At 39.2% G+C, this 21511-nt stretch overlaps 1 protein-coding gene across 1 annotated transcript in view; it reads right to left on the bottom strand.

Moving 5' to 3' along the window:
• Nucleotides 1-21511, bottom strand: part of frmpd1b (FERM and PDZ domain containing 1b) — a 41951-nt gene that overhangs the window by 11836 nt on the left and 8604 nt on the right. Inside the window, exons 2-13 of the mRNA XM_082176850.1 lie at nt 19686-19793; nt 17438-17598; nt 11419-11521; nt 11274-11319; nt 10256-10360; nt 9211-9306; nt 8226-8351; nt 6312-6431; nt 5290-5426; nt 5074-5200; nt 2473-2565; nt 481-663 (exon numbers count right to left, since the gene is read on the bottom strand). Of these exons, the coding sequence (XP_082032976.1) occupies nt 481-663; nt 2473-2565; nt 5074-5200; nt 5290-5426; nt 6312-6431; nt 8226-8351; nt 9211-9306; nt 10256-10360; nt 11274-11319; nt 11419-11521; nt 17438-17598; nt 19686-19789 (1401 nt within the window). The 5' untranslated portion in view covers nt 19790-19793. The remainder of the gene's footprint in view (nt 1-480; nt 664-2472; nt 2566-5073; nt 5201-5289; nt 5427-6311; nt 6432-8225; nt 8352-9210; nt 9307-10255; nt 10361-11273; nt 11320-11418; nt 11522-17437; nt 17599-19685; nt 19794-21511) is intronic.

The following is a 21511-nucleotide window of genomic DNA, read 5'->3' as shown; positions in this document are numbered from 1 at the left end:
CTATCCATCATAAAAGTGCATCTGTCCATCATAAAAGTGCATCTATCCATCATAAAAGTGCATCTATCCATCATAAAAGTGCATCTATCCATCATAAAAGTGCATCTATCCATCATAAGTCTATTCATGATTAAAGTGCTCCACAGGCTCTGCGGGGGTTAATAAAGGCCTTCTGAAGTGAAGCGATGCGTTTGTGTGAGAAAAATATCTATATTTAAAACTTTATCAACTAAAATAACTAGCTTCTGGCAGATGCACTTTTATAGACTTCAAAACAGAAACAGACATTCACTGCCATTATAAAGCTTGGAAGAGCCAGGGCATTTTTTAATATAACTCTGATTGTATTCGTCTGAAAGAAGAATGTCATACACACCTAGGATGAGTTGAGGGTGAGTAAATCATGGGCTAATTTTCATTTTTGGGTGAACTATGCCTTTAACTCAGTTAATTTGAATCTATTGGCAGACGTGTACACACCTGGATGTCCTGCAGGTAAATCTTCACCATGCTGACTCTGTCAGACTCTGAGAGCACTTCTATCCGGGTGATGTAGTGGAAGTCAATGATGGTGGAGATCATGTTGAGCTGGTGGTTTAGTATTTGGCTGATCCCGTATCTCGCTCCCACCAGCAAACTCACCAACGACTCCCTGTCCTGCAGCTGTAAGACACACATTTACTCCAGTCTGACTCAGTCTAACCAAAAACGTTCATCAATATATAAAGGATATAGATAACCCTAAAGAGCTCATATTATGCCCTTTGAGTCTTGATGTTGTTTCAGGCTCTACTAGAACAGGTTTTCCTGCTTGAATGTTGATTATTTTCCTCATATTCTCCATTGTTGCAGCTCCTCTCTTCCCAGTCTGTCAGTAACGCTCAGTTTAGTTCCTGTCTCTATGAAGCCCCTCCTTCTGAAAAGCACACTGTGCTCTGATTGGTCGGCTGGATCAGTGTGTTGTGATTGGTTGAGCGCTTCGAGTGTGTTTGGGAAATGTCCCGCCCCTTCCCATAACCGCCAGTTTAACACACTACTAACTATCTCAACCAGGCCCCGCCCCTTTATTCTGCGCATAAATTATTTAAATGAGGAATATTGTGACGTGTTCGTTCCCGGAAGAAACTAAAGACTACAATGGAGGCGTTTCAGGAGTTCAGAAACACTGACACTGATATGGAGAAGAACTGTGTGACTTTGCAGAGATTTTTCATGATCAAACAGCAACATTACACACTGAAAAGAGATGAATGTGGAAGAAAGCATGATCGCTCGTCTTTAACTGAAGTCTGTAGTCTGATTCATGAACGAACTAATCTTATGAGCAAGGTCTTTTTAATGAATCACTCTCAGATAATTTCAAGGTTTATTTTTATGCCATTGGGAAATATGCTGCTGTTTTATCCAGATCTCTTGCTGCCTAGAACAGGCGGCTTATATAACATGATAAAAATTAATATCCTTGAAAATGGGAGAATGCTTGACAAGATTTTATCCAGCGTAACATTATCTAAAAAAAAAAAAAAAAGAGAGAGGAAATTTGCTTTAGGAAAAAGCAATAAGGTTCTTCATAACCCCCAGTAAAGTACATGCAAACCATTGGCTGACCATTTTCACATTTTTTGGGACTGTAACGTTATTCATATTTATTGTCAGGATCTGAATAGAGAAATAATTGCAATAATGGGGTGCAATCTTGAGTGTAACTTTAAAACAATGGACTTGAGCATTTCTCCTTCACAAATAACAAAGAAGCACATCTACCTTTTTAATATATTACTGGCAACTAGTAAGAAGGCATTACAAGGAAGATCCCACATCTATATATGAATGACGAGACATTGTAACTGATGTGTACGATAGAAACTCAGACGTTTTCAGTAAGACAACATACTAACTGAAACTAAACTAACCTTTAGTACCACAGAAAGTTTCTGGGAAGAAGGCATTTAGGATTAAGTCTCGTGCAGACTGGAATCATTTACCTTTGAATGCACGCTTTCATTTTATGTTTAAAAATGGTTTGTTTCATTGTTTTGAAACTTCTCGTAATTGCTTTAGATGATACAGTATCAGTATATCTATGATTATATTGATTAATGCTAGACAAAAATTCATAGGCAAAAAAAATAAGTAATTTTTGTAGTGGTGTGTTTGTTGTTTTGAATTAGGAGCCTGTTGTTTTGTGTTGTGTACCTGGTGACTAGTGTATGTCTATGGATGTGCGTATGCGCTCAAGTATACATTCTGTATGTACATGTGTACACAAGAATATGTTCTTATGTAAGGATGACTGCATATATATTGTAAGTATATGTTTGTTCTTTTTCTTTCTTTCTGTATTTGTTTGGTAAAAAAAAGTTTGAAAAAAAAGAAGTCCGAACATAGAGAACAATAACCGCAGCATATCTGTGCCCTGCAGATTTAGTTATCTTTTCCGGCTGGATGTGTCGGATGCACGACCTCTCTCACCAGCATGGTGGCGTTGTAGCTTCTCCCGCTGTACGACATCAGCTCCGCCATCTGGGTCAGATACGCCAGCCGGGCCTGAGACGCAGAGATCACCTGAGAGAGCGAGAGAGAGGCTCTGACAACGGTGTACAGTGAGTACAGTATGATGTACAGTATGATGTACAGTGTGTCCAGCGAGTACGGTATGATGTACAGTGTGTGCAGTATGATGTACAGTGTGTCCAGTGAGTACAGTGTGTGCGCAGTATGATGTACAGTGTGTCCAGTGAGCACAGTATGATGTACAGTGTGTACAATATGTACAGTATGATGTACAGTGTGTACAGTGTGTCCAGTGAGTACAGTGTGTGCAGTATGACGTACAGTGTGTCCAGTGAGTACAGTATGATGTGCAGTGTGTCCAGTGAGTACAGTGTGTGCGCAGTATGATGTACAGTGTGTGCAGTATGACGTACAGTGTGTCCAGTGAGTACAGTGTGTGCAGTATGACGTACAGTGTGTCCAGCGAGTACGGTATGATGTACAGTGTGTGCAGTATGTACAGTGTGTCCAGTGAGTACAGTGTGTGCGCAGTATGATGTACAGTGTGTCCAGTGAGTACAGTGTGTGCGCAGTATGATGTACAGTGTGTCCAGTGAGTACAGTGTGTGCAGTATGACGTACAGTGTGTCCAGTGAGTACGGTGTGTGCAGTATGACGTACAGTGTGTCCAGTGAGTACAGTGTGTGCAGTATGACGTACAGTGTGTCCAGTGAGTACGGTGTGTGCAGTATGACGTACAGTGTGTCCAGTGAGTACAGTATGACGTACAGTGTGTCCAGTGAGCACGGTGTGTGCAGTATGACGTACAGTGTGTCCAGTGAGCACAGTATGATGTACAGTGTGTACAATATGTACAGTATGATGTACAGTGTGTGCAGTATGTACAGTATGATGTGCAGTGTGTACAGTGAGTACAGCAGGATGCACAGTGAATACAGTATGTTGTGCCGTGTACAGTATGGTGTGTCGCGTGTACAGTATGATGTGCAGCGTGTACAGTATGATGTGCGGTGAGTACAGTATGGTGTGCAGCGTGTACAGTATGATGTGCGGTGAGTACAGTATGGTGTGCAGCGTGTACAGTATGATGTGCGGTGAGTACAGTACGATGTGCAGCGTATACAGTATGCTGTGCAGCGAGTACAGTATGATGTGCAGTGAGTACAGTATGATGTGCAGTGAGTACAGTATGGTGTGCGGCGTGTACAGTATGATGTGCAGTGAGTACAGTATGGTGTGCGGTGAGTACAGTACGATATGCAGCGTATACAGTATGCTGTGCAGCGAGTACAGTATGATGTGCAGTGAGTACAGTATGATGTGCAGTGAGTACAGTATGGTGTGCGGTGAGTACAGTATGATGTGCAGTGAGTACAGTATGGTGTGCGGCGTGTACAGTATGATGTGCGGTGAGTACAGTATGATGTGCAGTGAGTACAGTATGGTGTGCAGCGTGTACAGTATGATGTGCAGTGAGTACAGTACGATGCAAAGAGAGTACAGTATGATCTGCAGTATGTACAGTATGATGTGCGGTGAGTACAGTATTATGTACCGTGTGTACAGTATGATGTGCACGGTATGCAAATATACATTCGACTTGGAAAACCCAGTATGAAATATATACACTGCCGTTCAAAAGTTTGGGATCGGTACGATTTTTAATGATTTTAAAATAAGTCTCTTCTGCTCACCAAGGCTGCATTTATTTGATTAAAAATAAAAAATAAAGTAATATTATGAAATATTATTACAATTTAAAATAACTTTTCTATTTTAAAATGTAATTTATTCCTGTGATCAAAGCTGAATGTTCAGCATCATTACTCCAGTCTTCAGTGTCACATGATCCTTCACAAATCACTCTAATATGATGATTTGATGATCAAGAAACATTTATGATTATTATCAATGTTGAAAACAGTTGTGCAGATTTTTTTCAGGATTCTTTGATGAATAAAAAAGTTTAAAAGAACCGCATTTATCTGAAATCTAAAGCTTTTGCAACATTAAACACTACTGTTCAAAAGTTTCAGTAAAAAAATCTATTCTTTTATTAGCAATGATGCATTAAATTGATCAAAAGTGACTTCAAATAAATAAAAAGATTTCAAATAAATGAAATAGAACTTTCTATTCATCAAAGAATCCTGAAAAAAATTGTCCACAACTGTTTTCAACATTAATAATAATAATGAATGTTTCTTGAGCATCAAATCATCATATTAGAATGATTTGTGAAGGATCATGTGACACTGAAGACTGGAGTAATGATGCTGAAAATTCAGCTTTGATCACAGGAATAAATTACACTTTAAAATATATTTATACATAAATTGTAATAATATTTCAGAATATTACTGTTTTTTTTTTTTTTTTTATAAAATAAATGCAGCCTTGGTGAGCAGAAGAGACATCTTTTAAAAATCTTACCGATCCCAAACTTTTGAATGGCAGTGTGTATGTATATATATCAATCTTATATCCACACACACACACACACACACACACACACACACACACACACACACACACACACACACACACACACACACACACCTTCTGCCGTGGTTCTAGCAGTGACTGGATCTTCTTCATGTGGTGATTGAGAGCTTTCCGCAGATCTTTCTCTCTCATGTTCCTCAGCAGGGTGGGAGAGATGAAGCTCTCTAAGCCAAACTCCTTACTGACACACACACACACACACACACACGTGTTTAATGACTGTTTTATAATGTTGCAGGAGTATTTCTGAGTGTATCCGTGCGCTCTTACACAATACTCTTGACAGAGGCTCTCGTCGTCTGTCCGCAGCTCGCCAGTTTCTCGTGCATGTGAAGAGCGGCTAGTCTCAGCGCTGTGTTGCATTTCATCTCTACAGCGTAGCGTTCCTGTAACACATCTCCCACACTCTACACACACACACGTACAACAGGGTTACTATAGTTCAAGATGACCTATGAAGTCTTGATGTTGTTTTTGGGTTCTACTAGAACAGGTTTTCAAGCTTGAGGGCCCTATCATACACGCCAGGCGCGACGCAAGTGTGTTTTGCTAGTTTCAGCCCAACGCAATTTTCATTTTCACGTCCTGTGTCACGTTGTTTAAATAGCAAATGCATTTGTGCCCATCTGTGGCACATGAGCTGCTGGTCTGAGAACGAGTGTGAACATCAATCAAAACCCACAGCCAATCAGAACAGTGTGTGGGTGGAGTCTCGCAGCGCCAGAGAGTAATCTTAACGGCACTCGCAAGAAAATGGATAAGTACATAATCAAATTCACAAATATGACACCATTTAAACATTATTCAAATGCATAGACTACTGAGTTACTAAAACAACCTTTGTCAAAGAATACACTTGTTTGTTCACAGTTTGAACGTTCTTGTTTCCATTTGATTTGTTTAATTTGAAGATCTGAGGTGAATTATCCATTGTTGCTTTTACAGCTACAAAGCTGGAGCACTAAATGATATTCAGAGTCACATGACACGCTTTTAACATTAAATAAAGCACATAAACAGCACCTGAGATTATCATCGCCACACTTTGTGTTTGTTGTTCCAGCGCGACATCGCAGAAGAATAGAAACCGTTTCTAAACTAGAATCGCCGCGTGTCGCCGTCGCGGCTGGTTAGGACACACACTCTGATCAACATGGAGAAGAACCTTTTATCGCATGTAGTTAGGACACGGTGTTAGACCATGCGCTTAGATCGTTAAAATAGAGCCCTGAATGTTCATTATTTTCCCCATATTTGAGACATTTGCAGCTGTAAGTATGGCAGTGTGTGACCTGGTGGAAGAGGTACTCGAAGGCCACCGGATCGTCCTGCAGGAGCTCCATCGGGTCTCTGGGAATGAAACAGACCCTGAACAGACACCTGTAGTCGTGCGAATCCTTCTTCTGCACCACCTGACATGCAGAAACACGACGAGCACTTTAGTACAAACTCCACTGGTGCTTCGAGTGTGTATGAGTAGGTATGTTCAAGAATTACAGTTCAAAATTACACATATCTGTGAACCTTGCATCAAAATTGTGTCTTCATGCATGCATTAGCACTTGTCTTAGGAAGCTGCAAGCTACTCAAAATTTAAAGGGATTTAACTACAGTATTTTCTAGAAAAATCCTTCCCAACAAAAAAGAAAATCAAAATTGCATTGAGAGAAAAAAAAAATATCACATCAGCACATTTTATTATTACATTCAGAAACAATGTAAAATACTGGTGAATTAAATGTTTTACCCTTTACATTTAACAGTAATTTAACATTAAAAATATAAGTAGGCTATAATACGAACATAAATTATAGTTGCACTCATTATTAACCACATTTATTATAAACACCAAGCGTAAATGAATGTACAGTAGTCAACATTTGAAGTGGATTCATATATAACTATATTTATATATAACTGATGAAAGGTTTTGATCCACTTCAAATGTTGACTACTGTATATAAAGCAAAACTGGACCTCCCGGCGAGTGTGAAATACAAATAAACTTGTGCTCAAGTACCGTATGTTTTATATGCTTGATGTTAAGTGCATTATATAAGTTGCTTTGGATTATCACAAAGACTTTATACACAGAAAGACGGTGCACTCGTACTACTATGAATGGGAGAAAGTGCAACAGCATTATGGCGGATTAAGTCCCGCCTCCTAAAGAAAAGAGCCAATCGCTGATTGTTAAATCGCAGATTTGCCGTTAGAAGCTCCAGTTCCCAGTTTCTGAGACGCATTAGCCTGGAAAATACCACTTTTTGTCATGATTCGAGCATTTAGAAACAACATCTATGAGACGGTTGTTATCGGATTTCATTGGTGATTTCAAATATGAATTTTAATCGTTAATTGTCGAACAGTTTTGGATAATTTAATTGGGGTTTCCCCATTCAAAGAGTGATATGACTTGTCTTAAAGGGACTTTGATTATAAGTTGCAACATGTTTTAGATGGATTTTCTTTCCGGTAGTTGAAACACTTTAAGTTGCTGACAAAACATAAGATAATGATGTTCAAGAGTGTCATATATTTTTAATTATGTCATTATCAGACCGTATGATTTATTTGGAAAATCACAGAACAATAAGAATCTAACAAACAGAATCTAATATAGCATTAATATAAGAGTTTATGAAGTAACAAAAACTGAAGGATGATGGAAAGAATCAGTGAACAATTTTTGAACTGGAAGACTGAAGTGAACTGGACCAATTCACTAATATGAATCAGAGAGAGAGAGACACACAATATGTGACCCTGGACCACAAAACCAGTCACATGGGTCAATTCTTTGGAAATTGAGATTTATACATCATCTGAAAGCTGAATAAATAAGCTTTCCATTGATGTATGGTTTGTTATGATAGGACAATATTTGGTCGAGATACAACTATTGAAAATCTGGATTCTGAGGATTGAGAAAATCTCCTTTAAAGTTGTTCATTTCTGTTGGCGATTGTGCAGCATTCACCCACACAAATACATGTTTTATATATTTACAGTAGGAAATGTACAAAATATCTTCATGGAACATGATCTTTACTGAATATCCTAATGATTTTTGGCATAAAAGAAAAATGGATAATTTTGACCCATACAGTGTATTGTTGGCTATTGCCACAGATATACCCGTGCGACTCGAGACTGGTCACGTGATCCAGGGTCACATTAAATGCAGATAATGCGAGTGTTCTTGCCTTCTGGATGAGCTCCTCCTCGTGCAGCAGGAGTAGTTTAGTGATGCTGTATTGCTGTTCCAGAACCAGTGAGAAATGCTCAATAGAGCGAATGGACAGCCTTTCTTTCAGAGTCAACACGATGTCCTGCACACAGACACAGCTTCAATACCACATCCATTCAGTCATTATGCATTCTGGTAGTTAGTGAGAAGTCAAGTCAGCTTTATTTATACAGCGCTTCTTACATCGCAGAGTGTTTCAAAGCAGCTTTACAGAGATAACAGGAAAATAATGCAACAAAGTTTGTTTCCAGAAGAAAATATCATCACAGTCCAGCTTAAAGGGATGGTTCGGAGTAAGTTCGGACTAGGGTCCTTTGCACCATGACCTCGAGCCAAACACCCCCCAGAAGCCTTTTTTCCCTTGGTTGAACATTATTAAAGTTAGAGCTTATTTAGAGATATCAGCTGAATGGTTTAGTGCAGGCGCTAATGGATCCAAGGCTGTATCTGGTAGATTACTCCACTAATAACCCCCAGAATGGTACCAAACTTCTACAGTAGTACAGATAGGTTCTGTACTCATAAAGCGAGGCGTTGGAAAGTTTGTAAGTACATTAGGAGTTTATTTAAATAACACTGATGGCTAATGCTACCGCTAACCCGGAAGTCAACGTCACTTCAGGGGTTTGGGAAAAGCCTCTAAAAGTCCTGCAGAAAGCGATGCATAAGGATGAAGTGTAACGATGCCCAGTTCCGGGAATGCACTAATATTTTGTTGGTAGTGCCAGTTCGCATCAATTATTAGTTAACACTTAAGTTGTCAACACTTCGGAAAAAATAATAATTCGTCGTTACACTACATCCTTATGATCTATGTTAGCTTAGCCTAAAGTTAACAAAATAGTATTTTTGCCAAATACATATTTTCATCTTTTCACAAAAATAAGGTTAAGAAGATGAAGTTGTTATAGAGTACAGAAACCTAAAAGTCCATCTCAAACCTTGACAGTGGTGGTCTTGTGAAACTTGAAGGCTTTGGTCTGGCCGTTCTCCAGGTAAACCTTCAGAACGTTGGGAAGGAAGAGAAGAGAGTTTCCCTGGAAACAGTGAATAAAACATGGCAGTATTAAAAGATTTTAGACTCATATTACTATGGCTAGGCAAGGCAAGTTTATTTATATAGCACATTTCATACACTATGGTAATTCAAAGTGCTTTACACAGAAAGGAATTAAAAGAGTAAAAAGATGATGCATAGATAAACTTCTCATCTGGCGAAACACCGGTGTATCATATTTTTCACAGCTTCCAGTTTTTCCCAGATTTATCATCTGTATTATTTAGCTTATGTACTAGCATAGCATACAGATACCCGATTAGCCTGATAGCTTAGCATATACACGCATTTGTACATGTATTCACAATCATCTTTAATGTAATTACGTGTTAATTTAAGTGTTAAAGGTGCAGTAAGCGATTTCTGAGAAACAAACACGCCCCTACCCATTAGGATCACACCCCTATCTTGATAGCTCCACTCCCAAATTCACAAACACACTATGTAACACAGGCACCTCCCCCCAAATGAGTGGACACGCCCCTTATTGCTGATTGGCTACAAGTGTGTTTTGCTGCTCGGTTCTATCAACTTTCAACAGCGTTTCTCAGAAATCACTTACTGCGCCTTTAAATGTCCAAATACTTCAGTCATAAAAATAATGTAGTGTTCAATTACTCACTTATTAGGCTATTATTAATTTAAAGTCCCACCTGTAATCAATAATTTTATCCCTTAAAACTCATCTTTGATCACCAAAATTACATATTTAAAAGTTTTTTTTCCTTGAAACAAATTCTTCATGCCTTAAAATATCTTGAATGTAACTCGACACCCTTGCCTCATTTAGTATGCGTGGTTCTATGAATATGCAAATGAGCCCCGCCTCCACTCACTCACTCAGCTCAGAGATCCACTGGTTGACGATCACACGTTGATCTGATTGGTTACACGGTAGTTTGTGACGTCAGAAACAGGGTTGGCTTTACCTGAGTGTGTCCGTTGACGACCACCTCTTCTGCAAAGCGCACTTTAACGGGGTTTCTTCTCAGGCGAGCTCTCTTCTCTGCGGTTATGAATGAAGACTTGGGATTCTGAAAGCAAAAAGAAGCTTTTAGGGGTTTCACAATATATCGCAATACAAAAATGCATCAGTATGTATCCTGGATAGTTCACCCAAAATAAAAATTACTGTGAGAGACAGAAATTCAAGTTTTCAGAGTTTTAGTGTCAGTACTACATTAAACTACTATATATAATGTTGAATCTAATGTATAATAATGCATATTTGTGTGTCCTGATAATGTCTGATGTTACCAGTAAAAAGTGGCTGACATTATGTTAAATATATCTAGTCAGTGACGGAGATCAAGCATATTCGTCTAAAATAATTCAGTATTTTCAGCTTCAGAATCATGAATATTGTTATTCTGGCGTCTCTATTGTCCTGTGCTTTGGGTTTCAGCATCAAGACCAAGACTATTCATTTACACACACAATGAAACATCAAATTTAGTATTTTAATCAACAGTACATTTTTTGTTAATCTTTTATCATATGTCTTAGAGTATCCATGTGCATAATCCATCTTTCCGAAATATCCATATTTAAAACTTTATCGACTAAAATAACTCGCTTCCGGAAGACGGCCGTAAGCATCGATTTACGCCACAAGAGAAACACTCGAACTTGACGCACAACATAATGACGAACGTTCCTGTTTGTTTGAACCGCAAAAGGCATCAATTGCCGTCATTGCGTTTATATTTAAATATTAATTTATTTCAGCTTTATTTCAATGAACAGAAATGTTTTTAATAGTTTTAATTTTAATTTTGGTTAACGATAATAATCCAGCTCAATGTACAATGACCTTGATCTGGGAAAGGCGCTTTATAAATGAAACCTATAGTTGTTATTATCAATAATCAAAAAAAATCCTACAGTTTCAGTGCTAAAAACAAACAAACAAACAAGACAACAGGAAGAAGAATCTTCAATACACACCGTCATGTTTCTGAGGATCGTCATGGTTACAGAGTCCTGGCAATCCCTGAGGGCGGAGCATAAATCATAAATCATGACCTCATCACATTCACACACACACACAAGCGGAGTTATTCAGTGGTGTTCCTCTTATCGGATCAGTCACCTTATCATCTGCTCCGTGTTTTCCGGGGAAAGATCTTCTATGACTTTATTGTTTACTTTCAGGATCTGATCTCCAGGAAAAAGCTGTCCGTCTGCTGGGCCTCCTACACACACACACACACACACACACACACACACACACACACACACACACACACACACACACACACACACACACACACACACACACACACACACACACACACACACACACACACACACACACACACACATAATATTAAATATTAAGATACGTTTCCTGCATTTTAACACTTGGTGTAAAGGGTTCGTTTTTGCACGGCAATTTTTTTTTAAGAAAAATGTCACATTTTCAAATTAATTTCACATATGGAATTAAGTAAACTCCACTTAACTAAGTTAAGTACAAATTAGCAAAGAAAATAAGTAATTTTAACTTGGCCAGAAAAAGGTTGAGAGTTATTTGAACTTTCCTTTGCAATATGTTTTACTCAAACAAAATAACACTGAAGTTAACCACGTTTTCAAAGTGTAAGCTTTACTTAGAGACATCTGAGTAAACAATATAGATATTGTGTAGACACCATGACTACATAACGCAACACTTGAACACAGACAATACACAATGACCGTAACATTCTATGGATCGTTTTTTGATTATGAATGTCTCATTTTGAGTTGAAAATGAACTCCAAATGTCATAAAATGGCAAGTTACTAAACCTAACAACAAAATGAATGATAAAACAGTGTAAAAACAGCTGGAAAACAGCGAGAAATCAACCTCATTAATTATTAATTATGCATGATGGGGACACCAGTATCAGAAAAGTTGAGCAGTTTTTAATTTTATAACTTAAAGCATAAATGAGTAGAACTTTTTTTATTTTTGCCTGAACTAACTTTTTCATGTAGAAATTACATTTGTTTTTTCTGTAGTATTTACTTCACCACAAAATCATTTTTTATCAGTGTATGAGTAAAAGTTATTGTGATTGTGAAAGATGCTTCTGTCTTATTGTGTGTCTGTATTTTTACGTTTATTATGCAGTTTATGTTGAAATCAATGCGATGAGATTCTGTTCCTCGTCCTCTGATTTAAATAGTTAGATTTCATGATCTTCAATCTTTTATGTTTTTAAAAGTATGTTATGCTCACCAAAGCTGCTTTTATTTGACCAAAAATACAGTAAAAAGAGTGAAATATTATTATAATGTAAATCATCTGTATTCTATGTGAATATCTAGTAAAGTGTAATTTATTCCTGTGATCAAAGCTGCATGTTCAGCATCATTACTCCAGTCTTCAGTGTCACATGATCCTTCACAAATCATTCTAATATGATGATTTGATGCTCAAGAAACATTTATGATTATTATCATTGAATATGTTAAATATGTCAAAGTTAAAGTGATGAAAGTTGCATTGTTAATTCATTATTCATGTCACGTCTGGTGTGAGTCTGACTGAGAGTCTCTGCATTGCTCTTTCCTGCCATTTACACTCATTTGTCTTCATGCCAAACACACACACACACACACACACACACACACACACGCACACACAATGATGTGCTGGAGGGCAGTGAGGTTTTCCCTCTGGGCTTTTATCAGCTGTTTCTTCTGCAAAAAAGAGAGAAGTCAGCACTGCAGAGTGTGTGTGTGTGTGTGTGTGTGTGTGTGTGTGTGTGTGTGTGTGTGTGTGTGTGTGTGTGTGTGTGTGTGTGTGTGAGTGAGAACACAAGAGCTTTGTTGCCAGATCTAGTGAGCGTGTCGTTTACCGTCTACGAAATGGAAGCTTATAAGTGGCTGATTTGAGTTTGAAATGCTTAAAAAAGGCGGGAAACATCTCGTGTTGACATGCTGGAAATGTCAGCTGAGTCTCCATAACTAGAGCAATGATGTTGACGTGGAACAAACACTTGGGGTCCTATCTTGCACCCAGCGCATTTGACTTTGTACAGCGACGCATGTATCATTCCTATTTTGCACCCGACGCACAGCGGACTTTTCCCTCCACAGACGCACGCCGGTAAATTAGGGAATGAACTTGCGCTCCCGGGGGCAGTTCAGTGAAAAGAGGTGGTGTGTTCCGGCGCAAACGTTCCCTGGTGCTATTTTGCAGTTTCAGAAAACAATTCCTCCACTAATCAGGAAAAACCTTGTCTAAAGTCAGTGGCGCGTTGCGCATGTTATTCATATGCTATTTTAAGGGCGCATGCTTGGCCATAATCAATGTAGCGTGTGCACAACACACACACACTTTGATTCTCTCATCTACACACAGACGCAGCAGGTCTCATTTTTAGAAAATCATACATTATTACAAAGAACAATATTACCACACGAGGGAAATCATTGTGGTGTCCATGAAGATGTGAAAAAATAGGCATAAATCTAGTTTACACATTTACCCAAATTATTATACGCCTGTTTAACCGAAGCTAATTTGTGTGGGTTTCTCCATCCCCAATGTCACTTCTCTGTGTTTTACGGCCCTGACGAGAACGTCGGTCTCCTCGGCTGTGAACCGCTCCTGGCGCGCGCCTGGCAAATCCACCGTTATAATAGCAACCTGCCATGGAACAAGCGCGTCTGCTCTTAAAGGGAATGTGAGATGTCGCTCTGATTGGTTTATTTCACGTTACGCCCAAACCACACCTATGAGTAATGAAGCTACTTCAGACCAACACATTTTAGATTTGCGTCGAGCGCAAGAGTCATTTATCCCGCCGGTATAATAGCAACAGCGCCCGAGACCCGCCCACAAAGTTACTTGCGTTTCAGATCGTTACAATAGGGCCCTTTATATATATATATATGTGTGTACAAAGAAGATGCACTCATATTACTTATGAATGGGAGAAAGTGCAGCACGCCTTCTAAATAACAGTGACTGGTAAAGTCCTCACATCCGTTGAAAGCTCTGGTTGTCGTAGACTGGAGACGTTGCAGATACGGCCACCGAGAGAACAGACTTTCCATGAAAGAGACTTTGACATGCAATCGTTCTCTGAGCCTTTTCCTGTGAAATTGGTTTGGTTCACTATAATGCCTCACTGGAGCATGAAGCAAACAATGTGAGAGAGAAATATGGACCTCATAATGAGATTTTAGGCAATACTGCAATTAAACTTCATCTCATATAAATAGTTCAGTTAAATTGATGCAATTAAGCTCATAATCATAGTAAAATATGTGGCATATGTTGATTATAAACATTATAAATCGTGATCACGGATCATGAGCATTAACATTTATGCATTTGGCGGATGCTTTTATCCAAAGCGACTTACATTGCATTTCAAGGCACACATTTACATTCTCATCAGTTCTTGCTTTCCCTGGGAACCGAACCCATGACCTTGGCGTCGCAAGCGTCGGGAAAGTCAGATTCGTAAACATGACAGTGCATTGTTGGGGTGTTGATGATATATCATCAATATAATGCAGTATATTGAAGACATGAAGACATTAGGCGTCCATTTTTGCATTGGATGTAAGCAGATTAAATCATCCATATGTGAATAATAGCAGTGAAAATAACCACAATTCTTCGAGAATCATCAGAATGATCGCATGTAAACGGGAGTGAAGAGTCACATGATCATCTTACTGGGATTACATCCTTACTCTGATTACTGGGAATAATCACATTACTGGTGCACATGCAAACATATGAGAGATGAAGCATTTCACAGACTTTGACAAACCTGGAATAACAAGTTGAAATCTTTAAAAATGTTACGGAAGATTCCGCTTTACAAAATATGTGCATGTTTTATTATGGCTAATATTACCAGTGATTTATTTGTTCTTCAATATAGAGGTACACATTTTTTGTTGTTGTTGTTGAATACTTATATATCAATATTTGATATAAACTGATATATATATATATATATTTATTCAGCTAAGAGACATTAAATTGATCAAATGTGACATTTATAATGTTACAAAAATATTAACATTTTAAATAAATGTTGTTCTTTTGAACTTTCTATTTAAAGAATTTGGGGAAGAAATGGATTCCACATAATTATGAAGCGGCACGACTGTTTTCAACATTAATTATAATCATAAATGTTTCTTGAGCATCAAATCATCATATTAGAATGATTTCTGAAGGATCATGTGACACTGAAGACTGGAGTTATGATGCTGAAAATGACAGGAATAAATTACACTTTACTGTATATTCACATAGAAAACAGCTGATTTACATTATAATAATATTTCACTATTTTGACTGTATTTTAAAAAAATATTAAATGTGAAAATACATAGCAGACACAAATATTTCTTTAATTAGGCCAAACTATTTTTTAGTGATATTTAACGCATATTTACTGATGCCTTCTTTTCCACAGCACTAATTGCAATGCATTCTGGGATTGACTTCTGTCATGCAATTCATACCAGCTGCCTTAGATTTTGACCTCTAAAACAGGAATCCAGTGTATTTTGTAATAGAGTTATTCTGTGTCTTCAGTGAGATTGGGTTCAGGATGAGAATAGATCAGGTTATCAGCTCGAGTCGGAGTGTGTGTGTGTGTGTGTGTGTGTGTGTGTGTGTGTGCACCTGCATCTTAATGAATGAAATAAACGAGAGGAGCAGGTGTTGAGCTCAAGAGTCACGTCTGTTCTCACACTTTCTCCATCAGACGCTCAAAATTCAGTCTGACACTAGCGTTTCCATTACAGATTTGCGCAAAACTTTTGCGTTTTTTTCTAAATGTCGACTAAAAACTATTGTGAAATGACGGCGTTTCCATTAACTGATGTTATGCGACTAAAACTTCATTTTTTCCTCTCGCGATCAGTAAAATCATCCCAAAAACCATGGTAACGGACGTCGGTTATGTACTATATCCCAGCCACTGCACTGGCCATTATTATTAATGGAAGGAGATGTGTGTGTGTTTTCAAGCATTAATGGTAAGGAACGACCCTTATTATACCTGTGAGTGGCACATATGAGGAGTTTCTGGGTGTTTCTCCCTCAGATCTGCTTCCAGGTCTCGATTGTGGCATTTATTTGAGGTTTAGAATCCATTATTCCTGTCATTCTTCTGTCTTATATGAGTTTAATAAAGAGCTCTGTCTCGTATTCTGTCCAATCACACTGCGTCATCTACGTCAGCTGACCTGTACATGTGCAAAAACTGTTTCCATTGCAGTTTTGTGAAATATTTCTTTTGTGAATTGCCTGATAAACCTCCTTATGCGAGCGGAGGAACTTTTTTGCGATAAATGGAAGTTTTTGCGAAATTGACGTGTTTCCATCGGGCGTATTTTCAATGCGCAATTTCAATTTGCGCAATTTGAAGGGTAATGGAAATGCGGCTAGTGTTAAACACACACATCCAGAGGAAAAGGCCATAAAGGAGATTATTCTCAGGAGGAACATTTGAGAAACTAAATTAAATGAAAACTAAAACCATTTCTGTTGCTTTAAATAAAATAAGCATTAACTGAGATAAGATCAAATATAAAAAACTTGAACTTACTTTATTTTAGCTAGCTGACATGTTCTGAAATAACTAAAACTGAAATAAAAATGAACAAAAACTACATGATAAAAAAAAAGACAAAAAACCTACAACAAAATTACTAAAACTAAGCAAAACGAAAAATATACAAATAAAAACTAATTCAAAATATTAATAGAAACTATATGATTGACAAAAAAAAAAAGACAAAAAACACACAACAAAATACTCAAACTTTAAAATTAAAATGGAAAATATAACAATAAAAACTCATTCAAAATATTAATAAAAACAAAAAAAAATTTTTTTTTACAAAAATTACAAACTTTAGCAAAAAATTTTAAGCAAAATATCTAATAAAAACTAATTCAATATATTAATGAGACCTGTAACACTAAAATAGCACTGCTCTTAGAAGTCTCCATTTAATCTTATTGGTGTCTCTGACTCTTCGCTTAGATCATAATCTGTGCTCAAAAACAACCTGCTCTGTAAGCCGAACGTGTGTGTGCGTGTGTGTGTGTGTGTGTGTGTGTGTGTGTGTGCGCACCTGCAGTGACGTCCCTGACCAGCAGGGGGAGCTGTGCTGAGACACTGAAACCATGAGAGTCCAGGACAGAGTCTCGGATCACTTCCACCGTCACTTTCACTGGGAAGTTCTGCCGGCCCGAATCCCCGGAGCGAGACCTCCTGCCTCCTAAAATACGCTCCCTATGGGAGAGAGAGAGAGAGAGAGAGAGAGATGGAGAGATGGAGAGAGAGAGAGAGAGAGATGGAGAGAGAGAGAGAGAGAGAGAGAGAGAGAGAGATGGAGAGAGAGAGAGAGAGAGAGAGAGAGAGAGAGAGATGGAGAGATGGAGAGAGAGAGATGGAGAGAGAGACAGAGAGAGAGAGAGAGAGAGAGAGAGATGGAGAGAGATAGAGATGGAGAGAGAGAGAGAGAGAGACAGAGAGAGAGAGTTCAAAAATGCCTTTACTGTCACTTTTGATAAATTCAACGCAAATCCTCCTCTAAAGGAGTAGTTAAAACTTCCTGATAATTTATTCACCCCCACGTCATCTAATATTCATGTCTTTCTTTCTTCAGTCGAACAGAAATGAAGGTTTGTGAGGAAAACGTTCCAGGATTATTCTCCATATAGTGACTTCAATGGGGTCCAACGGGTCGAAGGTCCAGATGTGAGTTTCAGTGCAGCTTCAAAGTCTCGACACGATCCAGCCGAGGAATAAGAGTCTTATCTACATTTACATTTATTCATTTGTTTTCCTCAAAAACCTTCATTTCTTTTCGACTGAAGAAAGAAAGACATGAACATCTTGGATGACGTGGGGAGAGTAAATTATCAGGAAATTTTAATTCTGAAGTGAACGACTCCTTTAACAAAGGCCAGGATGCATTGAATTAATTAACTTCATTAAAACAATCTCACTGAACCCCAAACATATGAACGATAGAATACATTATAAAGCATTTGTTTTTAAATCTGTATGCATATGCAATGATGAATGTCTCAAACAGTAGTTATGCCACATTTTCTAATGCAAAATTAATTACCACAGAATAACGCAGATTTTTCTACAAAAATATCACAATGAAGTCAGTGTAAAACTGTCACTGAATGCCAATGATTGCCTGATGAATATGTTTATATCAGAAAGACAAATGAACTATAAGCTCACAGCCGATGGAAGAACGAGACAATCTCAAAAGCAGTTCTTATAAGATCATTTAGAAATAATTTCAGCACAGTTTGTGTTTGAGTAAACAAGGAAATATTTGCCAGCTAAATGTTTATGTAGATTTAGATATTAAAGAGGTCATATTATGCTCTTTTACAGAGTCTTGATGTTGTTTCAGGCTCTACTTGAACAGGTTTTCCTGCTTGAATGTTGATTATTTTCCTCATATTCTCCATTGTTGCGGCTCCTCTCTTCCCAGTCTGTCAGTAACGCTCTGTTTAGTTCCTGTCTCTATGAAGCCCCTCCTTCTGAAAAGCACACTGTGCTCTGATTGGTCGGCTGGAGCAGTGTGTTGTGATTGGTCGAGCGCTTCAAGTTTGTTTGGGAAATGTCCCGCCCCTTACCATAACCGCCAGTTTAACACACTACTAACTAACTCAACCAGGCCCCGCCCCTTTATTCTGCGTATGAATTATTATAATGAGGAATATTGTGACGTGTTCGTTCCCGGAAGAAACTCAAGACTACAATGGAGACGTTTCAGGAGTTCAGGAACACTGACACTGATATAGAGAAGAACTGTGTGACTTTGCATTGCTGAGTGAGTGTTGCTTGGGCACTTTCCCATTGAAAATGGGCAGTATATTTCTATCTGGATACTTTAGATGTGTCGTGTGTCTCATCTGGTTCCCCATTGACGGTAACATTGCTCATGAAGTTTCCCTGTGTATCATCACCTTCATTCCATCTCGACAAACACTGAATCTCACAAGCTTCGCAAATCTGGAATTTATGGCCCGTTTGGAAACCAAGACCATAAAACCTGCAAACCTAATCACTGTAAAACAGTTCTATGATCTGATGAGTGTTCGCTTCCTGCGTCTGGATGTGTGTGTGAGAGTGTGTGTGTGTGATTGAGTGTGTGTGTGTGAGAGAGAGAGAGTGAGTGTGAGTGCGTGTATGTGTAAGTGTATGTGTGTGAGTGAGAGTGTGTGTGTGTGTGTGTGTCTGTGTGAGAGTGTGTGTGTGTGTGTGTGTGTGTGTGTGTAAGTGTGTGTGCGAGAGTGTGTGTGTGTGTGTGTGTATGTGTATGTGTGTGTGTGTGTGTGTTACTCCACCTGCTGAGAGAGTCTCTTGAACGCCGCAGCCATTTCCCCACGACCTGCTCGACCCGACCGACCTGACGAGGAGATCGACTTCTGCTTCTCTCGCTCTCCTCCATCTAACTGAAGACAGAGAGAACGAGAGAGAGAGAGAGAGACAGACAGACAGAGAGAGAGAGAGACAGAGAGAACGAGAGAGAGAGAGAGAGACAGACAGACAGAGAGAGAGAGAGACAGAGAGAACGAGAGAGAGAGAGAGACAGAGAGAACGAGAGAGAGAGACAGAGAGAGAGAGAACGAGAGAGAGAGAGAGAGAGAGAACGAGAGAGAGAGAGAGAGAACGAGAGAGAGAGAGAGAGAGAGAGAGAGAGAATGATAGAGAGAGAGAGAATGATAGAGAGATCAGTCATAAGGACGAGGATAATTCAGTCTGAAACATTATATTTAAACTCAACAACATCAACATTGGCCATCATTTTCTTTCTTAAAGGCACACTATGCAAGATTTGTACCTTAAAGCAACACTATGTAGCTTTTCAACCTTCATAATATATTTCCAAGATCCTTGTGATGGTACATCGACTTACAATAGGTTGAATGACACGTCTGCCATAGCCTGACAGGGTCTGTATCGCTTTTACTGGCACTATGTAACTTCGGGGTTCGGGTAGTAACAAGAGCACAAAAAGAACTACAAAATTCGACTGCTTTACGGCATACGTCACTTCCCCCACCACTTCCTCAAATTCTGACGTGAGAGGCCAATCAGCGTTTGTTTTCCGGCTTTCGTGCGCATGTTTCTGTCATGGCCGAAGCAGCAACTGACAAAAAAAAAGTCAGAAGTAAGTCTATGTCTAAACGGTGTACAAGTTTGGTACGAGCTACATTCTTGCAAGTAAATAATACATGATTAGACGGACAAAATCATCTTTTAGGCTAAGTAGCCTCACGACTGCAGGCTGATAGTCATGTGTGTTTATTCATTTTTCTGGTGAAAGTGTCTTGCCTTTGCAACCCGCTGGGCAAAACCAGCAGTGCAGGTCTGAGAAGTGACGCCCCGTAAATCTCACGAGAATCACGACTTGCTTTACGGCACGACGTCACACACATCAACAACAGATGAAGAGCCTCTGTGTAAGACACCAGCACACATCTCAGACGTGAATCATGGCAGAGTCGACGAAGAAAACGCAGAAAGTGCTGTCGGAAGAGTTCAGAGACGGCTGTGTGTGTGAGTGGTGTTTACCACAGTAACGTTAAACACAAGTCCTCCACTGCGACTCTAGGGGGCGCTGTCTGAGGAAACCAGTCGGAAGAGTTCAGAGACGGCTGTGTGTGTGAGTGGTGTTTACCACAGTAACGTTAAACACAAGTCCTCCACTGCGACTCTAGGGGGCGCTGTCTGAGGAAACCGGTCGGAAGAGTTCAGAGACGGCTGTGTGTGTGAGTGGTGTTTACTACAGTAACGTTAAACACAAGTCCTCCACTGCGACTCTAGGGGGCGCTGTCTGAGGAAACCGGAAACCGGTCGGAAGAGTGCAGAGACGGCTCTGTGTGTGAGTGGTGTTTACTACAGTAACGTTAAACACAAGTCCTCCACTGCGACTCTAGGGGGCGCTGTCTGAGGAAACCGGTCGGAAGAGTGCAGAGACGGCTGTGTGTGTGAGTGGTGTTTACTACAGTAACGTTAAACACAAGTCCTCCACTGCGACTCTAGGGGGCGCTGTCTGAGGAAACCGGAAACCGGTCGGAAGAGTGCAGAGACGGCTGTGTGTGAGTGGTGTTTACCACAGTAACGTTAAACACAAGTCCTCCACTGCGACTCTAGGGGGCACTGTCTG

The sequence above is a fragment of the Leuciscus leuciscus genome (genome assembly GCF_965113295.1).
Source record: "Leuciscus leuciscus genome assembly, chromosome: 8".
In the NCBI taxonomy this organism is placed as follows: domain Eukaryota; kingdom Metazoa; phylum Chordata; class Actinopteri; order Cypriniformes; family Leuciscidae; genus Leuciscus; species Leuciscus leuciscus.
The sequence above is the reverse complement of the archived record's forward strand: the minus strand, read 5'-3'. Positions and strand labels throughout refer to the sequence as shown.